General features: G+C 51.5%; 1 protein-coding gene across 3 annotated transcripts in view; it reads left to right on the top strand.

Moving 5' to 3' along the window:
- Window positions 1-21349, top strand: part of Dennd3 (DENN domain containing 3) — a 55564-nt gene that overhangs the window by 22611 nt on the left and 11604 nt on the right. For all 3 annotated transcript variants that reach the window (XM_075959491.1, XM_075959492.1, XM_075959493.1), the window contains exons 9-16: window positions 2105-2260; window positions 4551-4647; window positions 6365-6468; window positions 6967-7166; window positions 8846-9367; window positions 17170-17429; window positions 19236-19406; window positions 20384-20513. In XM_075959491.1, the coding sequence (XP_075815606.1) occupies window positions 2105-2260; window positions 4551-4647; window positions 6365-6468; window positions 6967-7166; window positions 8846-9367; window positions 17170-17429; window positions 19236-19406; window positions 20384-20513 (1640 nt within the window). The remainder of the gene's footprint in view (window positions 1-2104; window positions 2261-4550; window positions 4648-6364; window positions 6469-6966; window positions 7167-8845; window positions 9368-17169; window positions 17430-19235; window positions 19407-20383; window positions 20514-21349) is intronic.

The raw sequence follows: 21349 nt of genomic DNA on the forward strand, positions 1-21349 counted from the left end.
GTGTGGGTGCTGGAGATTGAACCCAGGTCCTCTGGAAGAGCTCAGCCATTTCTCCAGTCCCCATCATCAGAAGTTTGAAAGTCTCCAAAGTTGGGCTGGAGAGGTGGTTCAGCAGTTAAGAGCACTGTCTGCTCTTCCAGAGGACTCAGTTCAATTCCCAGCATCCACATGGCAGCTTACCACTGTCTATAACCCCAGTTCCAGGGAATCCAACACTTTCACATGGGCATTCATTGCAGGCAAAACACCAATGCACATAAAATACAAATAAATACATTAAAAAATAATGTTTATAAAGAAAGTCTCCAAAGTCAAGGTAGGGGAACGTGGGGGGTTGTCCTTCATGGCTGTGGGAGCTGGGGTCCATGGCTTTCCTGCAGCCACCTTGGAGTTTGGGTTGGACTCCTGAGTGGGATCTTACATTCCTCTTGATAAGCAGGGCTACTCCCCTGGCAGGGGGCAAGAGTCATTCCAAGCTAGCCTGGCTATTTGCTTTGGCTGAGAATCCAGCAGTGTCTGCATGGCTTGCTTTTCAGAATCCAAGTACAGAGGTGTGGGGTTGGGTCCCTGCTGTGGCAGGGCCCCCAGAGTGAGCCTGTAGGAGGAAGCATCTCACAGGGGTTCAGTACAGGAACATTGTTTTGTAAACCTGACAGGTCCATATGCTTCTAAGCCTGATCCAGGCCCTTGTGGGCCCTCCTCAACTGTCCTAAAAGGTAGAACACATCTATTCAGAGATGCTTGGCCAGAGAGTCATAGGGCAGTGGTCTTTTCTCCCAGATTCCCCTAGAGATGCTGATGAGAAGTGTCCATCACCTTAGGTCAGGGATAAGGGCCCTTTTTTGGGTGTGCTGTCTGTGCATGCGTGCACGTGTGTGTGTGTGTGTGTGTGTGTAAGATGAGGTTCTATAGGGAGTGGCTAGCTTCTTACACCCAACCGTCCCTGAATAGAAGGCTCGGAAAACGCCACATCACAGGTAGCACCGTGGTGTGGCCCATGCAGGGAAGTGGCTGGTATTCTGTGCCCTGTTCTGTGTTTGGCATTAACATGCAGTTGTCATGACTCTGTTAGGCAGGAAGGTCCTAAAAGGCCTCACGAGTCAGGTCAGTCAGGGCTAACACTCCTACACTGCAGCTCCTCGGGGTGTTAGCAATGAGTCCGGAACATCACCCCAACCTGCACCAGCTTCTCATGGTCCATGTTGGGCCCTGCAAGCTGACTATGCTCATGGAGGATTGTGGGTACCCATGAGCCTCTCCACCTCACCTCAGGGGCTCCCACTACCTTGTATCTTCTCACATTCATAGCTGCACACATGGGGTCTGTGTTGTCCCCTTTATCACTTCTCATGTGTAGCCAACTTCTTTTGTTTTCTGTCTCCTCTACTCTGGCATAAGCCCCATGCAGTAGGGTCTCTGTCTGGCCCACTCTCAGGACCGTGCCTGGCCTACACTGGGCACACGAGGAACATTTGTGGAACAAATGCGTGTTGCTTCTGTCTGTCTAAAATACACTTGATCTTAGCCAAAAGGCCGAGAAGCGATTGTCTGTCTAAAATAACAGACTTGTTTGCTGATGCCCAGAGCCTACCCTTGGGCAAATCTCATATCCTTGAACTGCTGGAGATCGTCCTCAGGGCTAAGTCCCTAAGCCTCTCTCAAAAACACGGGTTTGCGTGGTAATGGGAAGGCCAGGCCCCATGCTTGGTGGTGGCTCTTGGTGAGTCCCTCTCTGTGCTTGAGGGCTCGCAGATGAGCCGGTGGTCAGCTCCCTCCTAGGCCATGAATGGTGGCACTCAGGACTTGTAATGCAGGACACAGAGTGGCTTCTGGTCCTACCTGGCCAGGGGATGCTGCCTCCAGGAGCAGTGGTTGACAGTCCTGGCAGCCCTGACACAGGAAGTACTTGTGTTCTGGAAGGAGGCCTGCTCCTTTTAGGTAGGCCTTCAGGTGGTGATATTTGGAGGTGAACGAACTTTCCCGGTCCTGAGTTTGTAATGCTCCCCCACACTGTTGACAGACACCAGAGCATCTTCAAGTACCCATCTGCTTGGCTTCTGCTCATGTCACTCCCAGCCACTCAGCTTGGTCTGCCCTTTTCCAGAGTCCAGAGCCTCCAGCTGCATCCAGACTTGCACCTTGCCCACCTGAGCTCCAGCACAGACTTGAACGAGGGCCTCGCCCGCCGCCGAGCCTGGCAGCAGACGCTCAACTGCAAGATCCAGCATATCACCCTCCAGCTGCTCGTCGGCATCTTCAGGTATTTCAGAGCTCATCACGGCGTCTGGGGTTGGCCACTGAGCTCATTCCCCAGCCTCTCCTCAAGGCCCGAGCAGATAGTCTCCACCCTGCCCAGCATCCTCCCAGCCTTGACTCTGTCTCTCTCATCACTGGCCACTTAGATGGTGGTTTGCAAGGTGACTTCCTGGGAGATGCTGCCTGCAGACCCAGTCAGTGTCTGTGTGCGCTGGCTGAGGGCTCAGGGTCCGTCAAGGGAGGGTCCGTCAAGGGAGGGTCTGTTCCTGAAGCTAATTATGAGATAGTTGGCCATTTCCACGGGACTCAGAAGCCTGATGGTGTCCAAGGCACTCAGGACAGATGAGTGTGCTGGCTTTACTGCTAGGAAGCTCTTTACCATTGCCTACTGCCTGGTGTGTGACAGCGCCACCTGAACTGCCATTGGCTAAGTAGTAAAGTTTGTGTGTTGAATGTGACACAGTACAGGAGCCGAACTGTCACTTAGGACTTACGTGACAACCTGGGGCCCTTTCTTTCTTCCAGCTGTTCTCTTTCTCTTGCTGCATCCTTCCCCCTCTAGCTGCTTGTTCCCTGCATCCCTAGCAAAGGAGGCTCTGAGGCAGGCTCTGGTCTGTTCTGGAAGGGTGTCCGCTCAGGAGCGATTAACACAGAACCATGGCGTTCTCCGTGCTCTGTTTCCAAACTGAAACTTAAACAGTCTGTCTTTTTTAATGTCTTCATGTACATAAAGCAATTTTTTGTTGTTGTTTTCGAGACAGGGTCTCTCTGTGTAGCCCTGGAACTCCCTGTGAGACCAGGCTGGCTTCGAACTCACAGAGATCCAACTGCCTCTGCCTCCTGAGTGCGGGGATTAAAGGTGTACGCCACCACAGCCCAGCAACATAAAGCAAACTTAGGGAAACTAATGAGGTGGTGCTTCAGAGATGGACTGTATTGTTCCTTTGCTCAAAGTGCGATCCTGTGATGTTTCTTTCCTTCTTTGGAGACAAATCTTTTATGGTTGAGGTGGTCAGGTATCTTTATTTTTTTAAAGATTTATTTATTTTATTATGTATACAGTGTTCTGTCTGCATATATACTTGCAGGCAAGAAGAGGGCACCAGATCTCATTATAAATGGTTGTGAGCCACCATGTGGTTGCTGGGAATTGAACAAAGACCTCTGGAAGAAGCCGGGCGGTGGTGGCGCACGCCTTTAATCCCAGCACTCGGGAGGCAGAGGCAGGCGGATCTCTGTGAGTTCGAGACCAGCCTGGTCTACAAGAGCTAGTTCCAGGACAGGCTCCAAAGCCACAGAGAAACCCTGTCTCGAAAAACCAAAAAAAAAAAAAAAAAAAAAGACCTCTGGAAGAGCAATCAGTGCTCTTAACCTCTGAGCTATCTCTCCAGCCCCATGGGTGTCTTTATTTATTTATTTATTTATTTATTTTTGGATTTTCGAGACAGGGTTTCTCTGTAGCTTTTGGTTCCTGTCCTGGAACTAGCTCTTGTAGACCAGGCTGGCCTCGAACTCACAGAGATCCGCCTGCCTCTGCCTCCCGAGTGCTGGGATTAAAGGCGTGCGCCACCAACGCCCGGCTTCTTTATTTTTTTTAAACAACAACAAAATACTTTCTATCCGAGTGTGGTAGTGCACGTATGTAACCCCAGAATTTGGGAAGGAGACAGAGGTAGGAAGATGGGTAGTGCAAGACTGCCCTCTGGGTTTGGGGCCAGTTTGTGCTATATGAGACTATTCTCCCTATTCCCAAAACAAAGCAACCAGCAAATGAGATTCTAGACTGTAAAACTCTATATCCCTTGATGAATGCACTTTTACTCACTGGTGGGAAGATACTAGGCCATCCATCTGGCCACACCCTGCAGGCCATCGTCTATTTATATGTCCCTGTGGCTTGGAAAGATTGTCAACTAAAGTCCCACGAACTTATCACGCGAGACAGGTTATGCAGTGGAGGAGGAGGGACTTGTCCGGGACAGGCTAGTAGTTGAAGCGTTGGCGGCATCTGCATGCCCTCCACCCTCAAACTGACGAGCACCATAGCTGATTATTGAGTCTTAGTTGGTGTAAAGAGCTGAGGCTCAAGGAGGAGGCGGCAGCCTTGTTTCCCGCCTTCCTCCTAGCTGGAGAAGTGAAGGCGATCATGTACTCCATCTTGATGCTGTCATTCTGGGGATGCAGTAAGTTGTGAAGGGTGTGTCTCTCAGCATCATTCTGCTGCTAGAAGACAGTGTGCTTTTGCACGTTTGTGGTTCAGCACATGACCCCCCCTTCCCCCTTCTCTTTGCTAGGGAAGTGAAGAATCACTTGAATTATGAGCACCGCGTGTTCAACAGCGAGGAGTTTCTCAAGACGCGGGCAGCAGGGGACCAGCAGTTTTATAAGCAGGTGAGAGGGTGGGGCTCAGGCGGTACCACCCACTCACTTCTCTGTTGAAACATCTCTCGAGGAAGGCGTTTTCGGGATCTCGTACTGTCTCATCCACTGTATTCGCTTTTTCAGAAAGAATGTTTTTGCCTGGTTTTCATTCCTTGGCTGCCTCGATTTTAAGTTAGCTTTGGAGTATAGTCTATTTTAAATAAGAGACAGTTATAGGAGGTGGGTTTGGTGGACTGTGGCACATGTGCGGACGTGGGTGACCATGTCCTCAATCAGAGCATCAGTCCCCTTTCCCTGCCAGCATCCTCTGGCCTTGCAGCCTCTGCTCTGTCCATGAGGAGAGCTCGGCCCATTTTCCATTGGCACACTGCTGGTCCTTTCTTTCTCTCAGGGACTGACCTGAGAGCTGTGTCTCAGCAGCTTCCTCAACATTATTCTAGAGTTGGGGTGGAGCCCTCTCTTTCTCTCTCTCTTTCTCTCTCTCTCTCTCTCTCTCTCTCTCTCTCTCTCTCTCTCTCTCTTCAAGACAGAGTTTCTCTTTGTATCTGCCCTAGCTGTCCTGGAACTACCTCTGAGGTTCAAGGTGGCCTCAAATTCACAGAGATCTGCCTGCCTCTGCCTCCCAACTTCTGGGATTAAAGACGCGCACCATCACCACCTGGCAAACCCACTGTTTCTGCCCATCCCTTAATGACTGGTTTGTCCATCATACAAAGCGTGCAGGGCTTTGATCTGGTCGGCATCCCTGTGGAGCACCTGTGGGTTTGTGAGACACCTTTGAGGTGGGAAGAGTGGTCCATCTCCAGGGTCTAGGTCACACCACTCACGTGTATGGTGTGACTCCCACATGACTCTCGTGTGCCTCTCCACCCCCTTTCTGCCCTGCGTCCCTCTTGGTGTCCTCTGCTCTCTTATAGTGATCCGGGTCAGTTTGTGGTCCTGCCCATCTGGGTCAAGGCTATCCTTACTAACTCTAGTTATTCAGAGTGCGGCTGTCCATCTTCTTACATGGTCTATTTCTTCCCTGCATCTTCCTACACTGTTTTCACTTTGAGTTCCTGGTGTGGATCTTTCTGGATCTCCATCCTCCCAGTAGATCTGGGCACCTTTTACCTCCTTTTCCTGCCTATGTTGGGGGTTGCCTGTAGTCTGAGAATTTCCTTGCCAGATGGCAACCCATACATTTGGGTAGAAACAGCCTCAGTGCTATGGAGTCCCCTGTGGAGTCAGGACCTTGGGGCTGTCTGGTTCCTGACCTGGCTGAGACAGCCTGTGTGCTGAGGAATGTCCCGAGGTCCCTGGGGCCAGGGTCACATACACTACAGGGGCAGCTGTTGTAGTGGCCGGGTGGCCTGGGCTTCTTAGCTTTAGTCTTTCCATGTGCCGGTGAGGAGCGAACCTCTAAGTACTTAAGAACCCGTTGCAGGCCTGGAGAGATGGCGCAGTGGTTAAGAGTGCTTACTGCTTTCTGGTGGGTGCAGCTCTCAATACCCTCCTTGCGTGATTCATATCATAATCTTGGATCCAGGGGGATCTGACCACTCTGGCCTCTGCCAGCACCTACACTCATGTGCACATACCCACAGACACATAATTTAAAATAATCACAGGCTCCTTCCTACCTCCTGTGCAGGAGAGGTCATTCTTCAGTGGGGCGGCCGCAGGCTCTGGATGGAGGCCAGCGGACCACGAGCACAGTCTGACAGCTTCTCTCCCTCGCATGCAGGTTTTGGACACCTACATGTTCCACTCCTTTCTGAAGGCCCGGCTCAACGGCAGGATGGACGCCTTTGCCCGGATGGACCTTGACACCCAGTCTGAGGAGGACAGGTGCCTCACTGTGTCCCGTGTGCACGGCTTTCTGGGGACTGAGGGCTCATGTGTCACAGCTCTATTAGGACATGCAAGGGATCAGTTTGGCAGGATATTGAACAGTTAATTCACCGAGAGCCTTTAAATGTGCAGCCTCCTCTCTGTGTCCCTGTTTCATGGGGGCAGCTTTTGTGTGTCTGGCCTAGCATCCTGTACCACACCCTGATCTCTGTCCAGCTTCATTTTTTTCCCATGCTTCCTCACTCAAGAAGCCTGTTTTTTTTTTTTCCTGCCTTTTCCTGATTTTATTCAGGTATCAGCCCTGTCCATCTCTGGGATTGTGGGCTCTCCGAGACCCTCTGTTCTTTCCCCTGAGCTGCTTGAGGCTGCACTTAGTGACAGATTCTCCCCCTGTGCATGGCTCTGTCCCCTTGCCTGTCACTCTGGGTGTGGTGGCCTCGGAGGCTCACACTTTTCATCTTTGTGCCCACGAAGTGAACTTTTGCTGTTCCCTAGGATAGACAGGATGCTCATCAGTCCAAGGAGACCAACCGTGGAGAAGATGGCCTCTAGGAAGGCTTCGCCTCTGCACATCACCCACAGGCGCATGGTGGTCAGCATGCCCAACCTGCAGGATATCTCCCTGCCCGAGCTACCACCCAGAAACTCGTCGCTTCGGATAATGGACACCTCAAGCTGTAAAAGCAGCAGTCCAGGCGAGACCACCACCCTCCTGCATGTACTCTCCCAACACTGCAGTCAGTAGATCGTAGATGGTTCAGAGGGAAGGAATATGCTTAAAATCTTAAACTATTTGGCCAGGTGTGGTAGTGAACACCTGTAATCCTAACAACTCGGGAGGCTGGGGCAGGATTGGTGCTTTTGAGTTTGGGGCCAGCCTCTTGGATTTCCGGCTACCCTATGTGAGTGTACTCATTGTGATACTCCTGAAATCCTGCCTCTGTAAAAATAGAAGAAAAAAAAAGAACCTTTTTTTCTCTTTCTTTCTTTCTTTCTTTCTTTCTTTCTTTCTTTCTTTCTTTCTTTCTTTCTTTCTTTCTTTTTTTCTGAGATAGGGTTTCTCTATGTAACAATCCTGGCTGTCCTGAAACTAGCTCTTGTAGACCAGGCTGGCCCCGAACTCACAGAGATCCGCCTGCTTCTGCCTCCTGAACACCAGGATTAAAGGCGTGCGCCACCATCACTGCCTGGCTTATGTGAACTATTTTTGAAAAGATTATTTTGTGTCCATGCCCCCCTCATTTGTGTGTGTGTATACGCACGCACATGCACACGTTTGTATGTTATACATATAGGACATGTCTATATTTGCGGATGTGTAATAGGATGCCCCTGTCTAGGTACCAGTCCCTTCCTAAAGGATGCAGGTAGATATTTACAAGCTACGTTGCATTTCTGTAAACTTCCCCGAGGCACACCCTGATCTGTGTTGTATCATTTACTGGTACGCTAAGCCCCACCGAGTCCTTAATGGGTGGGAGAAACTGTTGGGGGGCCAGGCCCTTGACAGCTGCTGTCCCTCTCTCAGGCTGCAGCCAGCTCCAGGAAGCTGAGTCCCCAGAGAGTTTCTGTCTGCAGAGACAGTATGCAAATGAAAACCCAGAGTTTTAGGAGCTGTGAGCCCTTCTGTAGCAAGGTCCTGGCTGTGTGACCCCAAGCAGACCAGTTCCATTTCTGAGCCTGCAATGTCTTCCCTGGGCATGGCAGGTGTGTGCACACTCACTCTGGAACACAGAGCCTCCCTTTTCCTACTCATCTGGAGGATGCCCTACCCGTCCCCTACCCCTGCACATCACAGGCCCCACCCTCCTCCAGCTTCCATAGCTGGGGCACCACCTCCAACCTCCGTGTGCCCGCAGCCTCTGGTCTCTTGTCCTCAGGAGCTCCCAGGAGGGAAGGAGCTTCAATCCTGATCAGTGTTTAGTTTCCAGCAGGCTTTGGAGGGAACTGGTTTAATTCCTGCCTGTGGCACTTAGGAGCTCGGTTCTCCTCAGTTCTCACTGGCTGCATCACTGAGGCGGGGGCCCCTGCTATTGCTGCCCAGAGCCACTGTTCAGGGGACAAACGCTTGCAAAGGCTGAGCCCTGCGTGGCAGATATAACTTGGCTTAGGATATTTGCTTCGTCTTCAGAGCCCAGTCCCAGCATTTTCACTTAGTATTCATAGTTTTGAAGACATAATTGCCCCAAGGAGAATAGTTGTTACTCTGAGAACAAAATGGGTTCTTCTTCACCCCAAGGGTATGGGGGAGAGTCTTGAAAGAAGCACATGGGTTTATGTCCAAAGCACGCAGTGACACCATAGGGGTCCCTCTGCCTTTTCCAGGACCATGTTAAATAATTCCATGCATTTTCCCTTTGTTTTTCTTTTCCAGTTCTCAAAGTGACCCCAAAGTCAACATATACATTCAAGATCCCCGAGATCCACTTCCCGCTGCTGAGTCAGTGTGTTCAGACCTACTACACAGACCTCACCGCTCTCCTGAGCAAGGCCATGGGCCTGCTGGGCCCTGGTGACTCTCTGCTTCTGGCCAGGTACTTCTACCTGCGGGGCCTTATCCACGCAAGGCAGGGGCAGCTGCTGAGCGCCCTCTTGGATTTCCAGAACCTGTACAAGACCGACATAGGGATCTTCCCAGCCGACCTTGTTAAGAGCATGGTGGAATCCATGTCCGCCTCTGAGTGGGCCCAGGCTGAGCGGACTCCCGAGCTGAGGCGGCTCATCACAGAGGTCCTGGACAAGCCGGGCGAGGCCCCCAAAGCAGATGACGCTGTGAAGAACTTCGAACTGCCCAAGAAGCACATGCAGCTGAACGACTTCGTGAAGCGGGTCCAGGAGTCGGGGATCGTGAAAGACACCGTTATCATCCATCGCCTGTTTGATGCACTGACCATGGGTAAGAGGACCCCACAGCTGCTCCGCTGCCCTCCGGATCTTTGGGTCTCTAGCTACAATTCGATCCACTAAAGATCAAAAAGATAAAAAAAGAGCTGTGTCTGCACTGAACACAGACAGCTTTTTTTCCCTTGTCACTGCCCCATAAGCTAAGGCTATTTATTTATTTATTTAATTTAATACACATTGGTGTTATGCTATGGGTGTCGGTCCCCTGGACCTGGGGTTACAGACAGTTGTGAGCTCCCATGTGGGTGCTGGGAATTGAACCTGGGTCCTCTGGAAGAGCAGTCAGTGCATTTAACCCCTAAGCCATCTCTCCACCCTCAAGCCAAGGCTTCTTGAACTTGCATTCATGGTCACTTTCACCCAAGAATCTTCCATGAGACGCAGGTGTTTAGGAATATAAACCAGGTGTGCGAACAAACACTTGCTGGTAATTAGTCATAAAGAAATACGTTTTAATTTATGTTGTATACAATATAATATTAACATTGATTAAAGACAAAAGCAGGGCGGGGATGTGGCTCAGTTGGCAGAGTGCCTGCCTAGCATGCTTGAACCCCGGTGTCTAGAATAATCAGGCATGGTGGCTCACACCTGTTACCCCAGCCCCAGAGATGGAGAGATGGTATATACAATCAGAGGTTCAGAGTTATCCTTGCTTATATAATGAGCTTGAGAACAGTCTGGGGTATCTCAAAATCTTTATTTAAAAAAAAACTTCCAAATTAATGAGATGAATATACTTTTTTTTAATTGTTTTTTCAAGACAGGGTTTCTCAGTGTAGCCTTTGCTGTCCTGGAACTAGCTCTGTAGCCCAGGCTGTCCTCAAACTCACTGAGATCCACCTGCTTCTGCCTCCCGAGTGCTGGGATTAAAGGTGTGTGCCATCACTGTCCAGCTGTTTTTGTTTTTTGAATCGGGGTCTTGCTATGTAAGTCCTGGCTGTTCTGGAACTCACTATGTAGACCAGGCTGGCCTCAAACTCACGAAGAACCACCTGTTTCTGTCTCCCAAGTGCAAGGATTAAAGGAGTATACCATATGCCTGGCCAAGAATTAAATCTTGAAGATGAGAATTATGGTTCATGCCTGCAGCCTTGGCCCTTGGGAAACTGAGGTAGGAGGAACTATGAGTTCAAGGCCAGCCTCAACAACATAGTGAGTTCTAGGTCAGTCTGGACTATAGAGACAGATCCTGTCTTAAAAGAAAAAAATTAAATCTTGTAAAATCTTGACTGAGTGTTTGATTCTGCAAGGCACAACCCATCTTTGGTGTCTTTGAAAGTTGATATTCTGATTTTGTAATCCTCAGTGTTTAGAATCCCGCTTTGCATAAGTACTTAGTAAAAAAAAAATGGTAGACGTATTTTTAGGTTTGTTTCAGAAATTATTTGAAGTTCTATTCTAATCCCAAATCAAGATTCACTTAATGACTTTCTTTAAACGAAACTCAAATCAGCAGCTCCAGCTTAGAAAAGCAATTTTAGAGTAAGCTATTCTAAGACAACGCAGTGCAAAGACCTGCTAGCTTGCTGTTTCCACGTGGAGTGACGGCAGTGAGAAGATATGAGAAGTCTCCGTTTTCTGTAGTTAAACCAGTGGGTGTTAGCAAGAGCACAAACCCTTGTATGTTAAAGACAATAGTCAGTCTCAGTGTTTTGGGCAACTTTTGCTGGTGTTATGTAACATGATGGCGTACACAGCACAGAGTGCACACATGTTCTGACCCAGAGCTGCAGGTGACGTACGATACAGCATGGCTGAGGTCTACATGAGGCTGGCCGTCTCTGCAGTTGCATCTGACCCAGTGGCTGTGCAGTGGCTGCACAGCTGTGCCTCAGAATTCTCATACAAACACACACGCACACACACGCACACACACACGCACATACACACACACGCGCACACACACACACGCACACACACACACGCACACACACACACGCACACACACACACACGCGCACACACACACACACGCACACATACACACACACACACGCGCGCGCACACGCACGCACACACACACACGCACACACACACACACGCACACGCACACACACACACACGCGCACACACACACACACGCACACATACACACACACGCGCGCACACACACGCACGCACACACACACACGCACACACACACACGCACACACGCATACACACGCACACATGCACACACACACACACGCACACACGCACGCACACACACACGGCGGGGGGGGGGGCAGTGTGCCAAGTGCTATGTTTCTTGGGTTTGGCTGTGCTGTGTCCCCAGTGAAGCACTGTCCCCAACCCAGGCTCTGCTTTCTCTTTCACTCAAAATCCCTGATGGCAAGATGTCTTCCAACAGCACACAGGTGATGTTTTACACTCACGGACTGTGTCCCGCCATCTGTGGAAGTCTGAAATCCTATTTCTCACTGATCCATTTTAGCTGTACTGACATGTGTGTCTGTTCTGGCCATGCTGGAGGGAGTGTAGGTCGTCAGTCATCTTTTTGTTATTGTTGTTTGTTTGTTTGTTTTTTGAGACAGGGTTTCTCTGTGGCTTTGGAGCCTGTCCTGGAGCTCACTCTGTAGACCAGGCTGGTCTCGAACTCACAGAGATCCGCCTGCCTCTGCCTCTCGAGTGCTGGGATTAAAGGCGTGCGCCACCACCGCCCAACTTCATCTGTCATCTTGTAACTGAGAGGTGTCCAGTGACTTCGCCTTTCCAGACACTGAAAGGGAGAGCCCTGACATCTGTCCCTAGAGAGTATGTGTGGGTTGGTTCCTCTGCTGAGAGCTAGAAGCTTGCTTGGGCCAAGTGTCAGCACCCCACCTGTGTGCTGCCCACTGCCTGGCAGTAGGAGCCTCATTGTCACAATGATCTTCCTGCCTAATGTGAGCTAGCACTGCCCAGCTGGTGACCTCAACTGTCTGTCCTCATGCTGGCTTCTTCCCGTCTGCCATAATCTCAGCCTTTGCCTGAGTTTTATGCTGGGACAGCTCTCTCTCTCCGCTGTTGACTTGTGTGGGCTTCATGTGTTCTGGACATCTTCGCCTTGCCAGGGCGGGTGCTGCCAGGGTAGGCACCTCCAGGGCGGGCACACCAGGGCGGGCACACCAGGGCGGGCACACCAGGGCGGGCACACCAGGGCGGGCACACCAGGCGTCACCCCGGCCACGCTGTGAACACTGCAGAGAACATGAATGGGCTGACCGTGAACTGCCGCAGGCTGACCGTGAACTGCCGCAGGCTGACCGTGAACTGCCGCAGGCTGACCGTGAACTGCCGCAGGCTGACCGTGAACTGCCGCAGGCTGACCGTGAACTGCCGCAGGAAGGCTTGAACCTGTGCGCACTTCCCAGCTGCTGAAGCTCTTGAATTCCCTGCTCTCTGCTGGCCAGACCAGTCCCATCAGCCCATCCACACATGCTGCCGCCACAGATCCCACCAACTGCAGCTAAAAAAAGTATTTGGAGCATGTGCTTCCTACTGAGCATGTGCAGATTTTGGTTTGTTGTTTGTTTTTCGAGATGGCATTTCACTGTGTAGCCTTGGCTGTCCTGGAACTCCCTCTGTAGAACAGCTTACCTCAAACTCACAGAGATCCACCTGCCTCTGCCTCCCAAAGCCTGGGATTGAAGACGCGCTCCACTGCACCTGGCAGGCGGGTGTTTTTCTTGTTTCTCAAGCAGTAAACTTAAAATTCTATGGTGTTGGGCGTACAACCCTGGAAGATCTTAGAGCACACAGGAGGCTGCACCAGTTTGTGTTAACACTGTCACTTATAGAAGAGACTTGGTGCACACAGCTTGATACATGGCCGTTTTGGGGGAGATGGAGATGGCGGGCCACCTGTCACTGGCCAGGTGCAGTAGCCTTCTGTTGGGTAGCCTGCACTGCTTGGGAGTCCGGGGCTGCAGACAGCTATGGTGTGCTAGTGTGTGTAGGGGAGACAAGGCATTCACAGAAAGACTTTGAGGGTTTTGTGGGTGTGCTTTTCCTCTTCCCGCCATGTGACCTCATGAGGATGTGAACCTGTGGCCTGAGATAAAGGGATTCCGATCTCTAGGGTTATTCTTCTCACCTGGCAGCACACTGAGCCTTCACAGCCCTGGTCCGGTCTGGCCACCTAGTTACTCAATGGCTGGTAGACCCTAGTGAAGGAAGAGAGCCCGCATCTCTTTTAAGGCCTTTCTTCTTCCTCCGCAAGTGGCGGTGTGTGACATCACTACCTAACTTCCAGAGAGCCTGGGAAGTGAGCACCTGATCTGTAGTTGTGGAGCCGGCCGGTGAAGGACTGCCATTGGCCTTCACTTACATGGTTTCTTAGGCAGAGAAGTGCCCCAGGAGGGGACAGGACCCCGTTGCCACTGCTGTGACTGTATGTGTTCCGGTCAAGTGGCTGTGCTGAAAGACAAAACTTTTGCAAAGCTGAATGTTCTTATCTTAGAGTTGAACGTGTGAGATACAAGAGTACGTCCGAGGGCTGGAGCGTAGCTCGGTAGAGAGCTTGCCTGGTCTGGTGTGAGCAAGACCCTGGGTTCAATACCCGGTGACCCACAGAAGAGTACGGTTGAGACTGTACTTAAAACCATCATTTCCATTCTCACGTTCGTTAGTGTGACGTGAGCCGCTGGCAGGAGGGCACATCACAGCGGCACACTTGTGAGAGGTTGGAGGCGGGGAATGGACATTCTGCCTTTGAGTGTGATTGTCGTGCACCTGAGGACAGCGGAGTGTGTTGGTGTCCACATGTGTGCATAGCGGCTGTGGGTGTGTGCAGCGAGGGAGGCACCATAGCTTGTAGTCGGGTCCTGCTGTAGTCCCCGCAGGGTGGTATCCATCGCTAGCTGGGGTGCTGGCTGTAAGCACGAGAAGTCTGCTTTCCCTCTACTGGGGTGTCTTTAGTCTTGCGGCTCCTACTCAGCACGTCCAGAGCACACGAGCCCCTCGCCTTCAAGGATGGGCCACATGTCTATACGAGGACATTTCGGGTGCTGGCTGCACAGGCCCTGCTTGGTCCTCAGAGGTCTGTCCCGAAGGATGTGCATGAAGGATGTCTGGCTCTGTCACTCTCTCAAGCGGTGGTGTGGCCTGCCACTCCTGCCTCTTCCTCTGTTCTGTTTTCTGGGCTCTCCCCTCTCCCCTGTACCCTATGTGACTGAGAGCTATATATATTTATTTATTTTGCATAAAACATTCTGCCTTCGTGTATGCCTGAAGGCCAGAAGAGGGCACCAGATCTCACCATTGATGGCTGTGAACCACCATGTGGTTGCTGGGACTTGAACTCAGGACCTCTGATGGCTCAGGACCTCTGAGCACTGGCTGCTCTTAACCTCTAAGCCATCTCTCTAGTCCCCTGAAAGCCTTTCTTACATGATGCCTGATGGGAGTGACACGTGCTTATGAGCCAAGCTCAGTCGGTCTGAAGTCTGGGCCCCAGCAGGCAGCAGAACTCAGTGTCTGTAAGGTGGAGGACTCTGGGTCACAGTTTTATGGGGCAGGGGATGACTGTCAAACTGTCAATCACCTCACTGAACGCCCTGCCCAGTGCAGGAGACTTCAGAGGCTTGTCCCATGCATGGGGTCACCCCATTCTCTGTTGTTTGTCTTCTTCAGTCTCTTCGTGTTACACATTATACAGATGGCTACTGTACCTCCACCCCACGTGAAATTATTTTTCCAGTGAATTCAAAGCTTACGTGGGGTTTGGAGTGTAGCTCAGTGGAAGACTTGCCGGCTTGCCTAGCATGGGCAAGGTCCTGGATTCAACCCCCAAGCTCTGCAAAAGAAGAGAGAAAAGAATTTAAAATACATATTATTCACCTACCTTGAGAGATAACGCAGAAGGAAAGCTTGAGAATGGCGCCACCTGGTGGAGGTCCCCATGAGAATGTTCCGGGTTGCCTTACAGCCTGGTGACAGACCTTCCTGTTGGGCCTCCTTCCTGCCTGCGCCTCAGCTGTCCTTGTTATTTAGAAATTTCCCCTGGAACCGTTCCCGTCCTCTACAGCCTTACACACGGCTGTGTGCTCAGCCATCGCATTGTGGCAGCAAATCAGATGTATCAGACAGTTGTCACCGTGACACCTTTAACACCTGGCAATGGTGATGTGGACCCAATGGGACTTGGTCCACCTCAGACCTGGGCCTCTGAAGCCTGGGCACAGGGAGACACGGGTTCTGCATAAGCAGGGACCAGCTGCCAGCAGGCAGGGTTTGTAATTCCTACTTCAGCTTCCTAGTTTGTATACAAGCCTGGTGAGTGTGGCTGCCGTAGGCTGCGGCTATAAAGGCGTCCTCTGTACCGTGGAGGGTCAGTGTTGCTGTGTGCTGGTGGTTATACTGGTGTCCTGAGGGAGGTATGTGCACAGTTGGTAGGTGTGCAGCCAGCATGTTAGGACAGGCTGTATGGGGGTGTTCCTGCATTGTTAGGGAAGGCTGCATGGGGCTGGGGCTGTTCTCATGGGGCTGTTCCCTGCATTGTTAGGGAAGGCTGCATGGGGCTGTTCCCTGCATTGTTAGGGAAGGCTGAATGGGGCTGTTCCCTGCATTGTTAGGGAAGGCTGCATGGGGCTGTTCCCTGCATTGTTAGGGAAGACTGAATGGATCTGTTCCCTCCATTGTTAGAGATTGCTGCATGGGGCTGGGGCTGTTCTCATGGGGCTGTTCCCTGCATTGTTAGAGAATGCTGCATGGGGCTGTTCCCTGCATTGTTAGGGCAGGCTGCATGGGGCTGTTCCCTGCATTGTTAGAGAATGCTGCATGGGGCTGTTCCCTGCATTGTTAGAGAATGCTGCATGGGGCTGTTCCCTGCATTGTTAGAGAATGCTGCATGGGGCTGTTCCCTGCATTGTTAGGGAAGGCTGCATGGATCTGTTCCCTGCATTGTTAGAGAATGCTGCATGGGGCTGTTCCCTGCATTGTCAGGGCAGGCTGCATGGGGCTGGGGCTGTTCTCATGGGGCTGTCCCCTGCACTGTCAGGGCAGGCTGCATGGGGCTGTTCACCTGCGTGTTGAGGGGGAGAGACAGGGTGTTCTGGTGTGACAGTTAGGATGAGTCTGTACGGAGGCACATAACCGCATGGCCTGCTTGGGGGCAGTGCTTGCTATGGCTGCAGAATGGGGCGTGAAAGAAAAGAGGGGGCAGTCTCAGGAAATGAGAGTTCTGATACAGTGGAAATGTCTAGGTGAGGAGCAGGAAGGTCCATTTGAAGCAATTGTGGGGGCCGAGCAAAGCAGCCCAGCAGCTGGGGAGGTAACGCAGCAAGTGAGGAGTGCGGTCTGTGCGTCTGTGCAGGACGGAGGGCCCGAGGCACAGTAGAGGGCACAGAGCAACAGGCTCTGGACACTTGAGCCAGGCAGGACAAGGCCGAGGGAGATGGGGAGAGCGAAGAGCTTGAGCCAGCAAGTCTCAGAAGGTAAGTGCGGGCAACAGCTGTACCCCAGAAGAAAGCGCCTTATATGCCAGGCATAGCAAAGCGCGCCTAGAATCTCAGCATGTGGAGAAAGACGGCAGGAGCAGTACGGGTGCCCAGTGAGTTCCAGACCAGCCTCAGAAACAGAACAACTCTGTCTCAAAAAAAAGTGTTCTTGTTGCAGTTACTGTGACTGCCTGTGGTAGGTCAGATGGCCATCCCTCTGTGGGCTAGAAGGACAGATGGCCTCTACCTAAATCTGCCCCACAAGCTGGGGCAGGCAAAGGTTTCAGAGTCCTGGGCACTGGTGCCACCTGCTGCCTGACTTGGGTAGTGCATGCTTGAGGCATGAGGCTCAATGAACTCTTTCTTGTTAAATCCAGGACATGAAAAACAGATCGACCCTGAAACATTCAGAGACTTCTACACCTGCTGGAAGGAGACGGAAGCAGAGGCACAAGAGGTCAGCCTGCCTGCACTGCTGATGGACCATCTGGATAAGAACGAGTGCGTGTACAAGCTGTCAAGCTCCGTGAAGACCAACCGTGGTGTTGGCAAGATCGCCATGACCCAGAAACGCCTGTTCCTGCTCCCCGAAGGGCGGCCGGGCTACGTGGAGATTGCCACTTTCAGGAACATAGAGGTGAGGCTGCCATGATGCCAGGCGCAGGATGCAGCCATTCCCCAGGCTGTGTGCCTCCGGTTACCTTCAGCACCGTGTGCCTTCCTGTACCCCAGCTTGATCAGCTCTCAAGTAAGGGTGAGGTGGTGCCCCTGGGGCGGTATTTCCTCACCCGATTCCACTGCAGTGACCATGTATAGAGGGGCAAGGTAAGGCTGGCTATGACTGTCTCCCAAAGACGGGAGGTTAGGAATGAATTCCTCTCAGCGAGACGGCTACATGCTGACCACTGGTAGCCGCTGTTTCCCAGTCCCTGCTGTCCCCATGGTGTGTCTCACAGTGCCTACTGGGGTTTCTGGGCACATGCTTCTTATTAGTTTTCATAGTTTATTTGCTTTTTGAGATAGGGTCTTGCTATATAGCTCAGGCTGACTATAAACTTGCAATCTTCCTGTCTCAGCCACCTGAATGTTGGGATTATAGGCATATTCTACCACACACCTGGGCACATTTTATTTTATTTGTTTTTTTGTTTTCTGAGACAGGGTTTCTCTGTGTAGCTTTAGAGCCTGTCCTAGAACTCACTTTGTAGGCCAGGCTGGCCTTGAACCCACAAAGATCTGCCTGCCTCTGCCTCCTGAGTGCTGGGATAAAAGGAGTGTGCCACCACCGCCCAGCTTTTTTTTTTTTTAAGATTTATTTATTACATCACAGTGTACTGCCTGCATGTTTGCCTGCACACCAGAAGAAGGCACCAGAACCACCATGTGGTTGCTGGAAATTGAACTCAAGACCTGGAAGTTAAGTGCTTTTTTTTTTTTTGAGAAAAGGAGGAAAAAAAAAACAAGTTTCCACCTCCTCCCAGCCTCCCATTTCCCTCCCCCTCCTCCCACCCTTCTCCCCCTCCTCCCACCCTTCTCCCCCTCCCCCCACTCCTTTCCCCCTCCCTCTCCAGTCCAAAGAGCAGTCAGGGTTCCCTGCCCTGTGGTAAGTCCTAGGACCTAAGTTAAGTGCTCTTAACCTCTGAGTCATCTCTATAACCTGGTTGGTTGGTTTTTTGAGAGCAGGTGTCTCTGTGTAACCTTGGCTGTCCTGGACTGTGTATTGCTCACAGAGAACTACCTGGATCTGCCTTGGAGTATTGGGATGAAAGGCATATGCTACCACGCCTGGCCATGTTACATTACTCCAGAGGAGGAGGTCTGAGTCAGGTGTACTGGTGTGTGTCATTAATCCCAGCACTCAGGACTCAGAGGCAGGAGTTCCGCAAGTTCTAGGCTAGTGTGGGCAGCAGAGTGAGACCCTGTCTCAAGGAAAAAAAAAAAAGAGAGAGAGTTGGGTGGTGGCAGTGCACACCTTTAATCCCAGGTGAGGTGCGCGGATTCCTGAGTTCAAGGCCAGTCTGGTCAATGGAGCGAGTTCCAGGTCCGAGAAACTGCCTTAAAAAAACCAAACCAAACTACCACCATCAAAAACAAAGAAAAACGGCAAGAAAAAAACCAGGTCTGAACTGGGACCCTGACGGTCTTATTTCGTACCTTATATTTAACAATTACCATCCCACACTTGAGGCCTAGGAGAGGTGGGGTGGGGGTGTCATGTGTTCTCAACTACAGCAGGAAGAAGGGCCAAGACCAGTGACCACTGGGATGCCCACAAGGCCTGCAGCTGGCTCGCTCCAGAAGTCCTCTGGGAAAGCAAAGGGCTGTAAGGTGCCCACGTGCCCAACATCATGGCCAAACTTGCCCTCCATGCCTTGAGGCTGCTCTTTCCCTCCTTCTACCAACCCAGGCTTCTCTGTGACGTCATGTTCTCGTCCTCCCACAGGAAGTCAAAAACACCACAGTGGCCTTTCTCCTCCTGAAGATACCCACCTTAAAGATCAAGACGGTGGCCAAGAAGGAAGTCTTCGAGGCTAACCTGAAGTCCGAATGTGACCTGTGGCACCTGATGGTGAAGGAGATGTGGGCCGGGAAGAAGCTGGCAGACGACCACAAGGTCTGAGGTGGGGGTGGTCCTGTGGGCACGGGTGGTACCAGGTCCTGCAGGGGGCACCGAGAGCTCGCAGCTCAGGCCTGGCACCACTGGGCAGGGGAGTTCTACTATCTGAGGGGACACAGAAGCAGCTGTGGCTCTGTGACCTCACTTGAGGCCACGTGGCCTTTGAGGTTGGAGTGAGGAGGAGCCCATGAAGGTTGCAGCCCACATTGACTCAGTTTCCCTTTGTGCACCCTCCGTTCTGATGTCTTCCCAGTGAATGGTGGGGAGGGTTGGGGGTGTGTGCATTGTCTAAATGCCAAGAAAACATGTGTCAAGCAAGCCAGGTATGGGAACATGTGTCCATTATCCCAGTACTCAGGAGGCTAAGCTAGGAAGACCTGGAGTTTGAGGCCAGCCTGGACTATAGAGCAAGATCATGTCTTGAACAATTACATAACCTAATCAAAACAATGAACTAAGGCCATCATCAGAGGACTCACACAGAGGAACTGGTCATAAGGGTATGTGGAGACTTGTAGCCACTAGTCACCAGAAATGTCTTAGAAGGAACAGGCTGGCTGGTGGCATGGGTAGGGCCCCCACTTGTGATGGGTTATCTCTGTCATGGAGTAGGAGTGAACTCTGACCTCCCTAAGGTTCTGTGTTCCATGATCTCTGGCCCAGCCTTTTGGTTCTACACCCGCTGTGCTATGCAGATTAGCTATGCAACGGCAAAAGCCCATGGCAAGACTGTTCCCCCACCTGTCACTGGGTACAGTAACAGCGCTGCTGTCTTAGTGTGGTTGGGGCAGGGGTGAGGAGGCATGAGGTCCTGCCGGCCCCATTTAGAGAAGAAAATGTGCTGGCTCCCGGAGTCAACAATCAGGGTTTATTGTAACTCCGAGCAAAAGATGACGCGACCCCAAATCTCAGCTCCTCACCCACTCACCCTCCAGTGAGTGGACGGGGCTGACACATGCCCGCTTCTGCCCTAGGACCCACAGTACGTCCAGCAAGCACTGACCAACGTCTTGCTCATGGATGCCGTAGTTGGCACACTGCAATCGTCCAGCGCCATACATGCTGCCTCCAAGCTGGCCTACTTTGACAAGATGAAGAACGAAAGTGAGTTCCACGCGCGTGCAAGGCCATGCCTTTGGCTGTCTAAGCGTTTGCCTTGGGCTCTTCTTCTGGCTGGCTCTATCCGTTAGAACCCACCAAACTTTCTTGCTCTCTCTTCTGTTTTTGCTTACTTTGGGGGGCGGGTGGATAGGGTCTTGCTGTGTAGACCACCTGAACGCAACTCATGGTCCTCTTGCCTCCGTCTCCTGCGCGCTGGCATTACACACCCAGCTATATTTTGTTGATTTGGAGGGTGTTTCTTGTCTCTGTTGTGTGTGTGTGTGAGATGTGTGTGTGGACACACATGCCACATGATGTGTGTGAAGGTCAGAGTCATTTTTCTTCCTTCCACAGTGTGGGTCTCCAGGATTGAACTCATTATCAATTTGGGGGCACAGTGCCTAAACACTAAGCAATCTCACCTGCCCTGATTTGTTTTGAGTGTCACTGTTGTTACCTTGTTTGCTTTTTTATTGTTTGTGTGAGACAGGGGAGCATTCTAGCATAGGCTACCCTGGAACTCAGTATATAGCCCAGGCAGGCCTTGAACTTACAATCCTCCTGCTCCAGGGAGTATTAGGATTATAGATGTTTTTAGGATTTTTTTTAAATCACATGATGACTTTCATTGTCACTGAACCCTGGACCATGTGGCTCCTCCCTGTCACACACTGGCTCCTTGTTTCTGTCCTGGGTGGTGTTCCATTTTACACATAAACTGCATGTCCTGACCAACTGCAGAGTTTCCTGTCCTGCTCAGCAGACGAGAAATGTCTGGAAGGCTGCTGAGTAACTGATAGCCTTTCTGGTCAATGTTGGGGATGTGTCGGACATCCATG

Source organism: Microtus pennsylvanicus, chromosome 2 (assembly GCF_037038515.1).
Source record: "Microtus pennsylvanicus isolate mMicPen1 chromosome 2, mMicPen1.hap1, whole genome shotgun sequence".
Classification (NCBI taxonomy): domain Eukaryota; kingdom Metazoa; phylum Chordata; class Mammalia; order Rodentia; family Cricetidae; genus Microtus; species Microtus pennsylvanicus.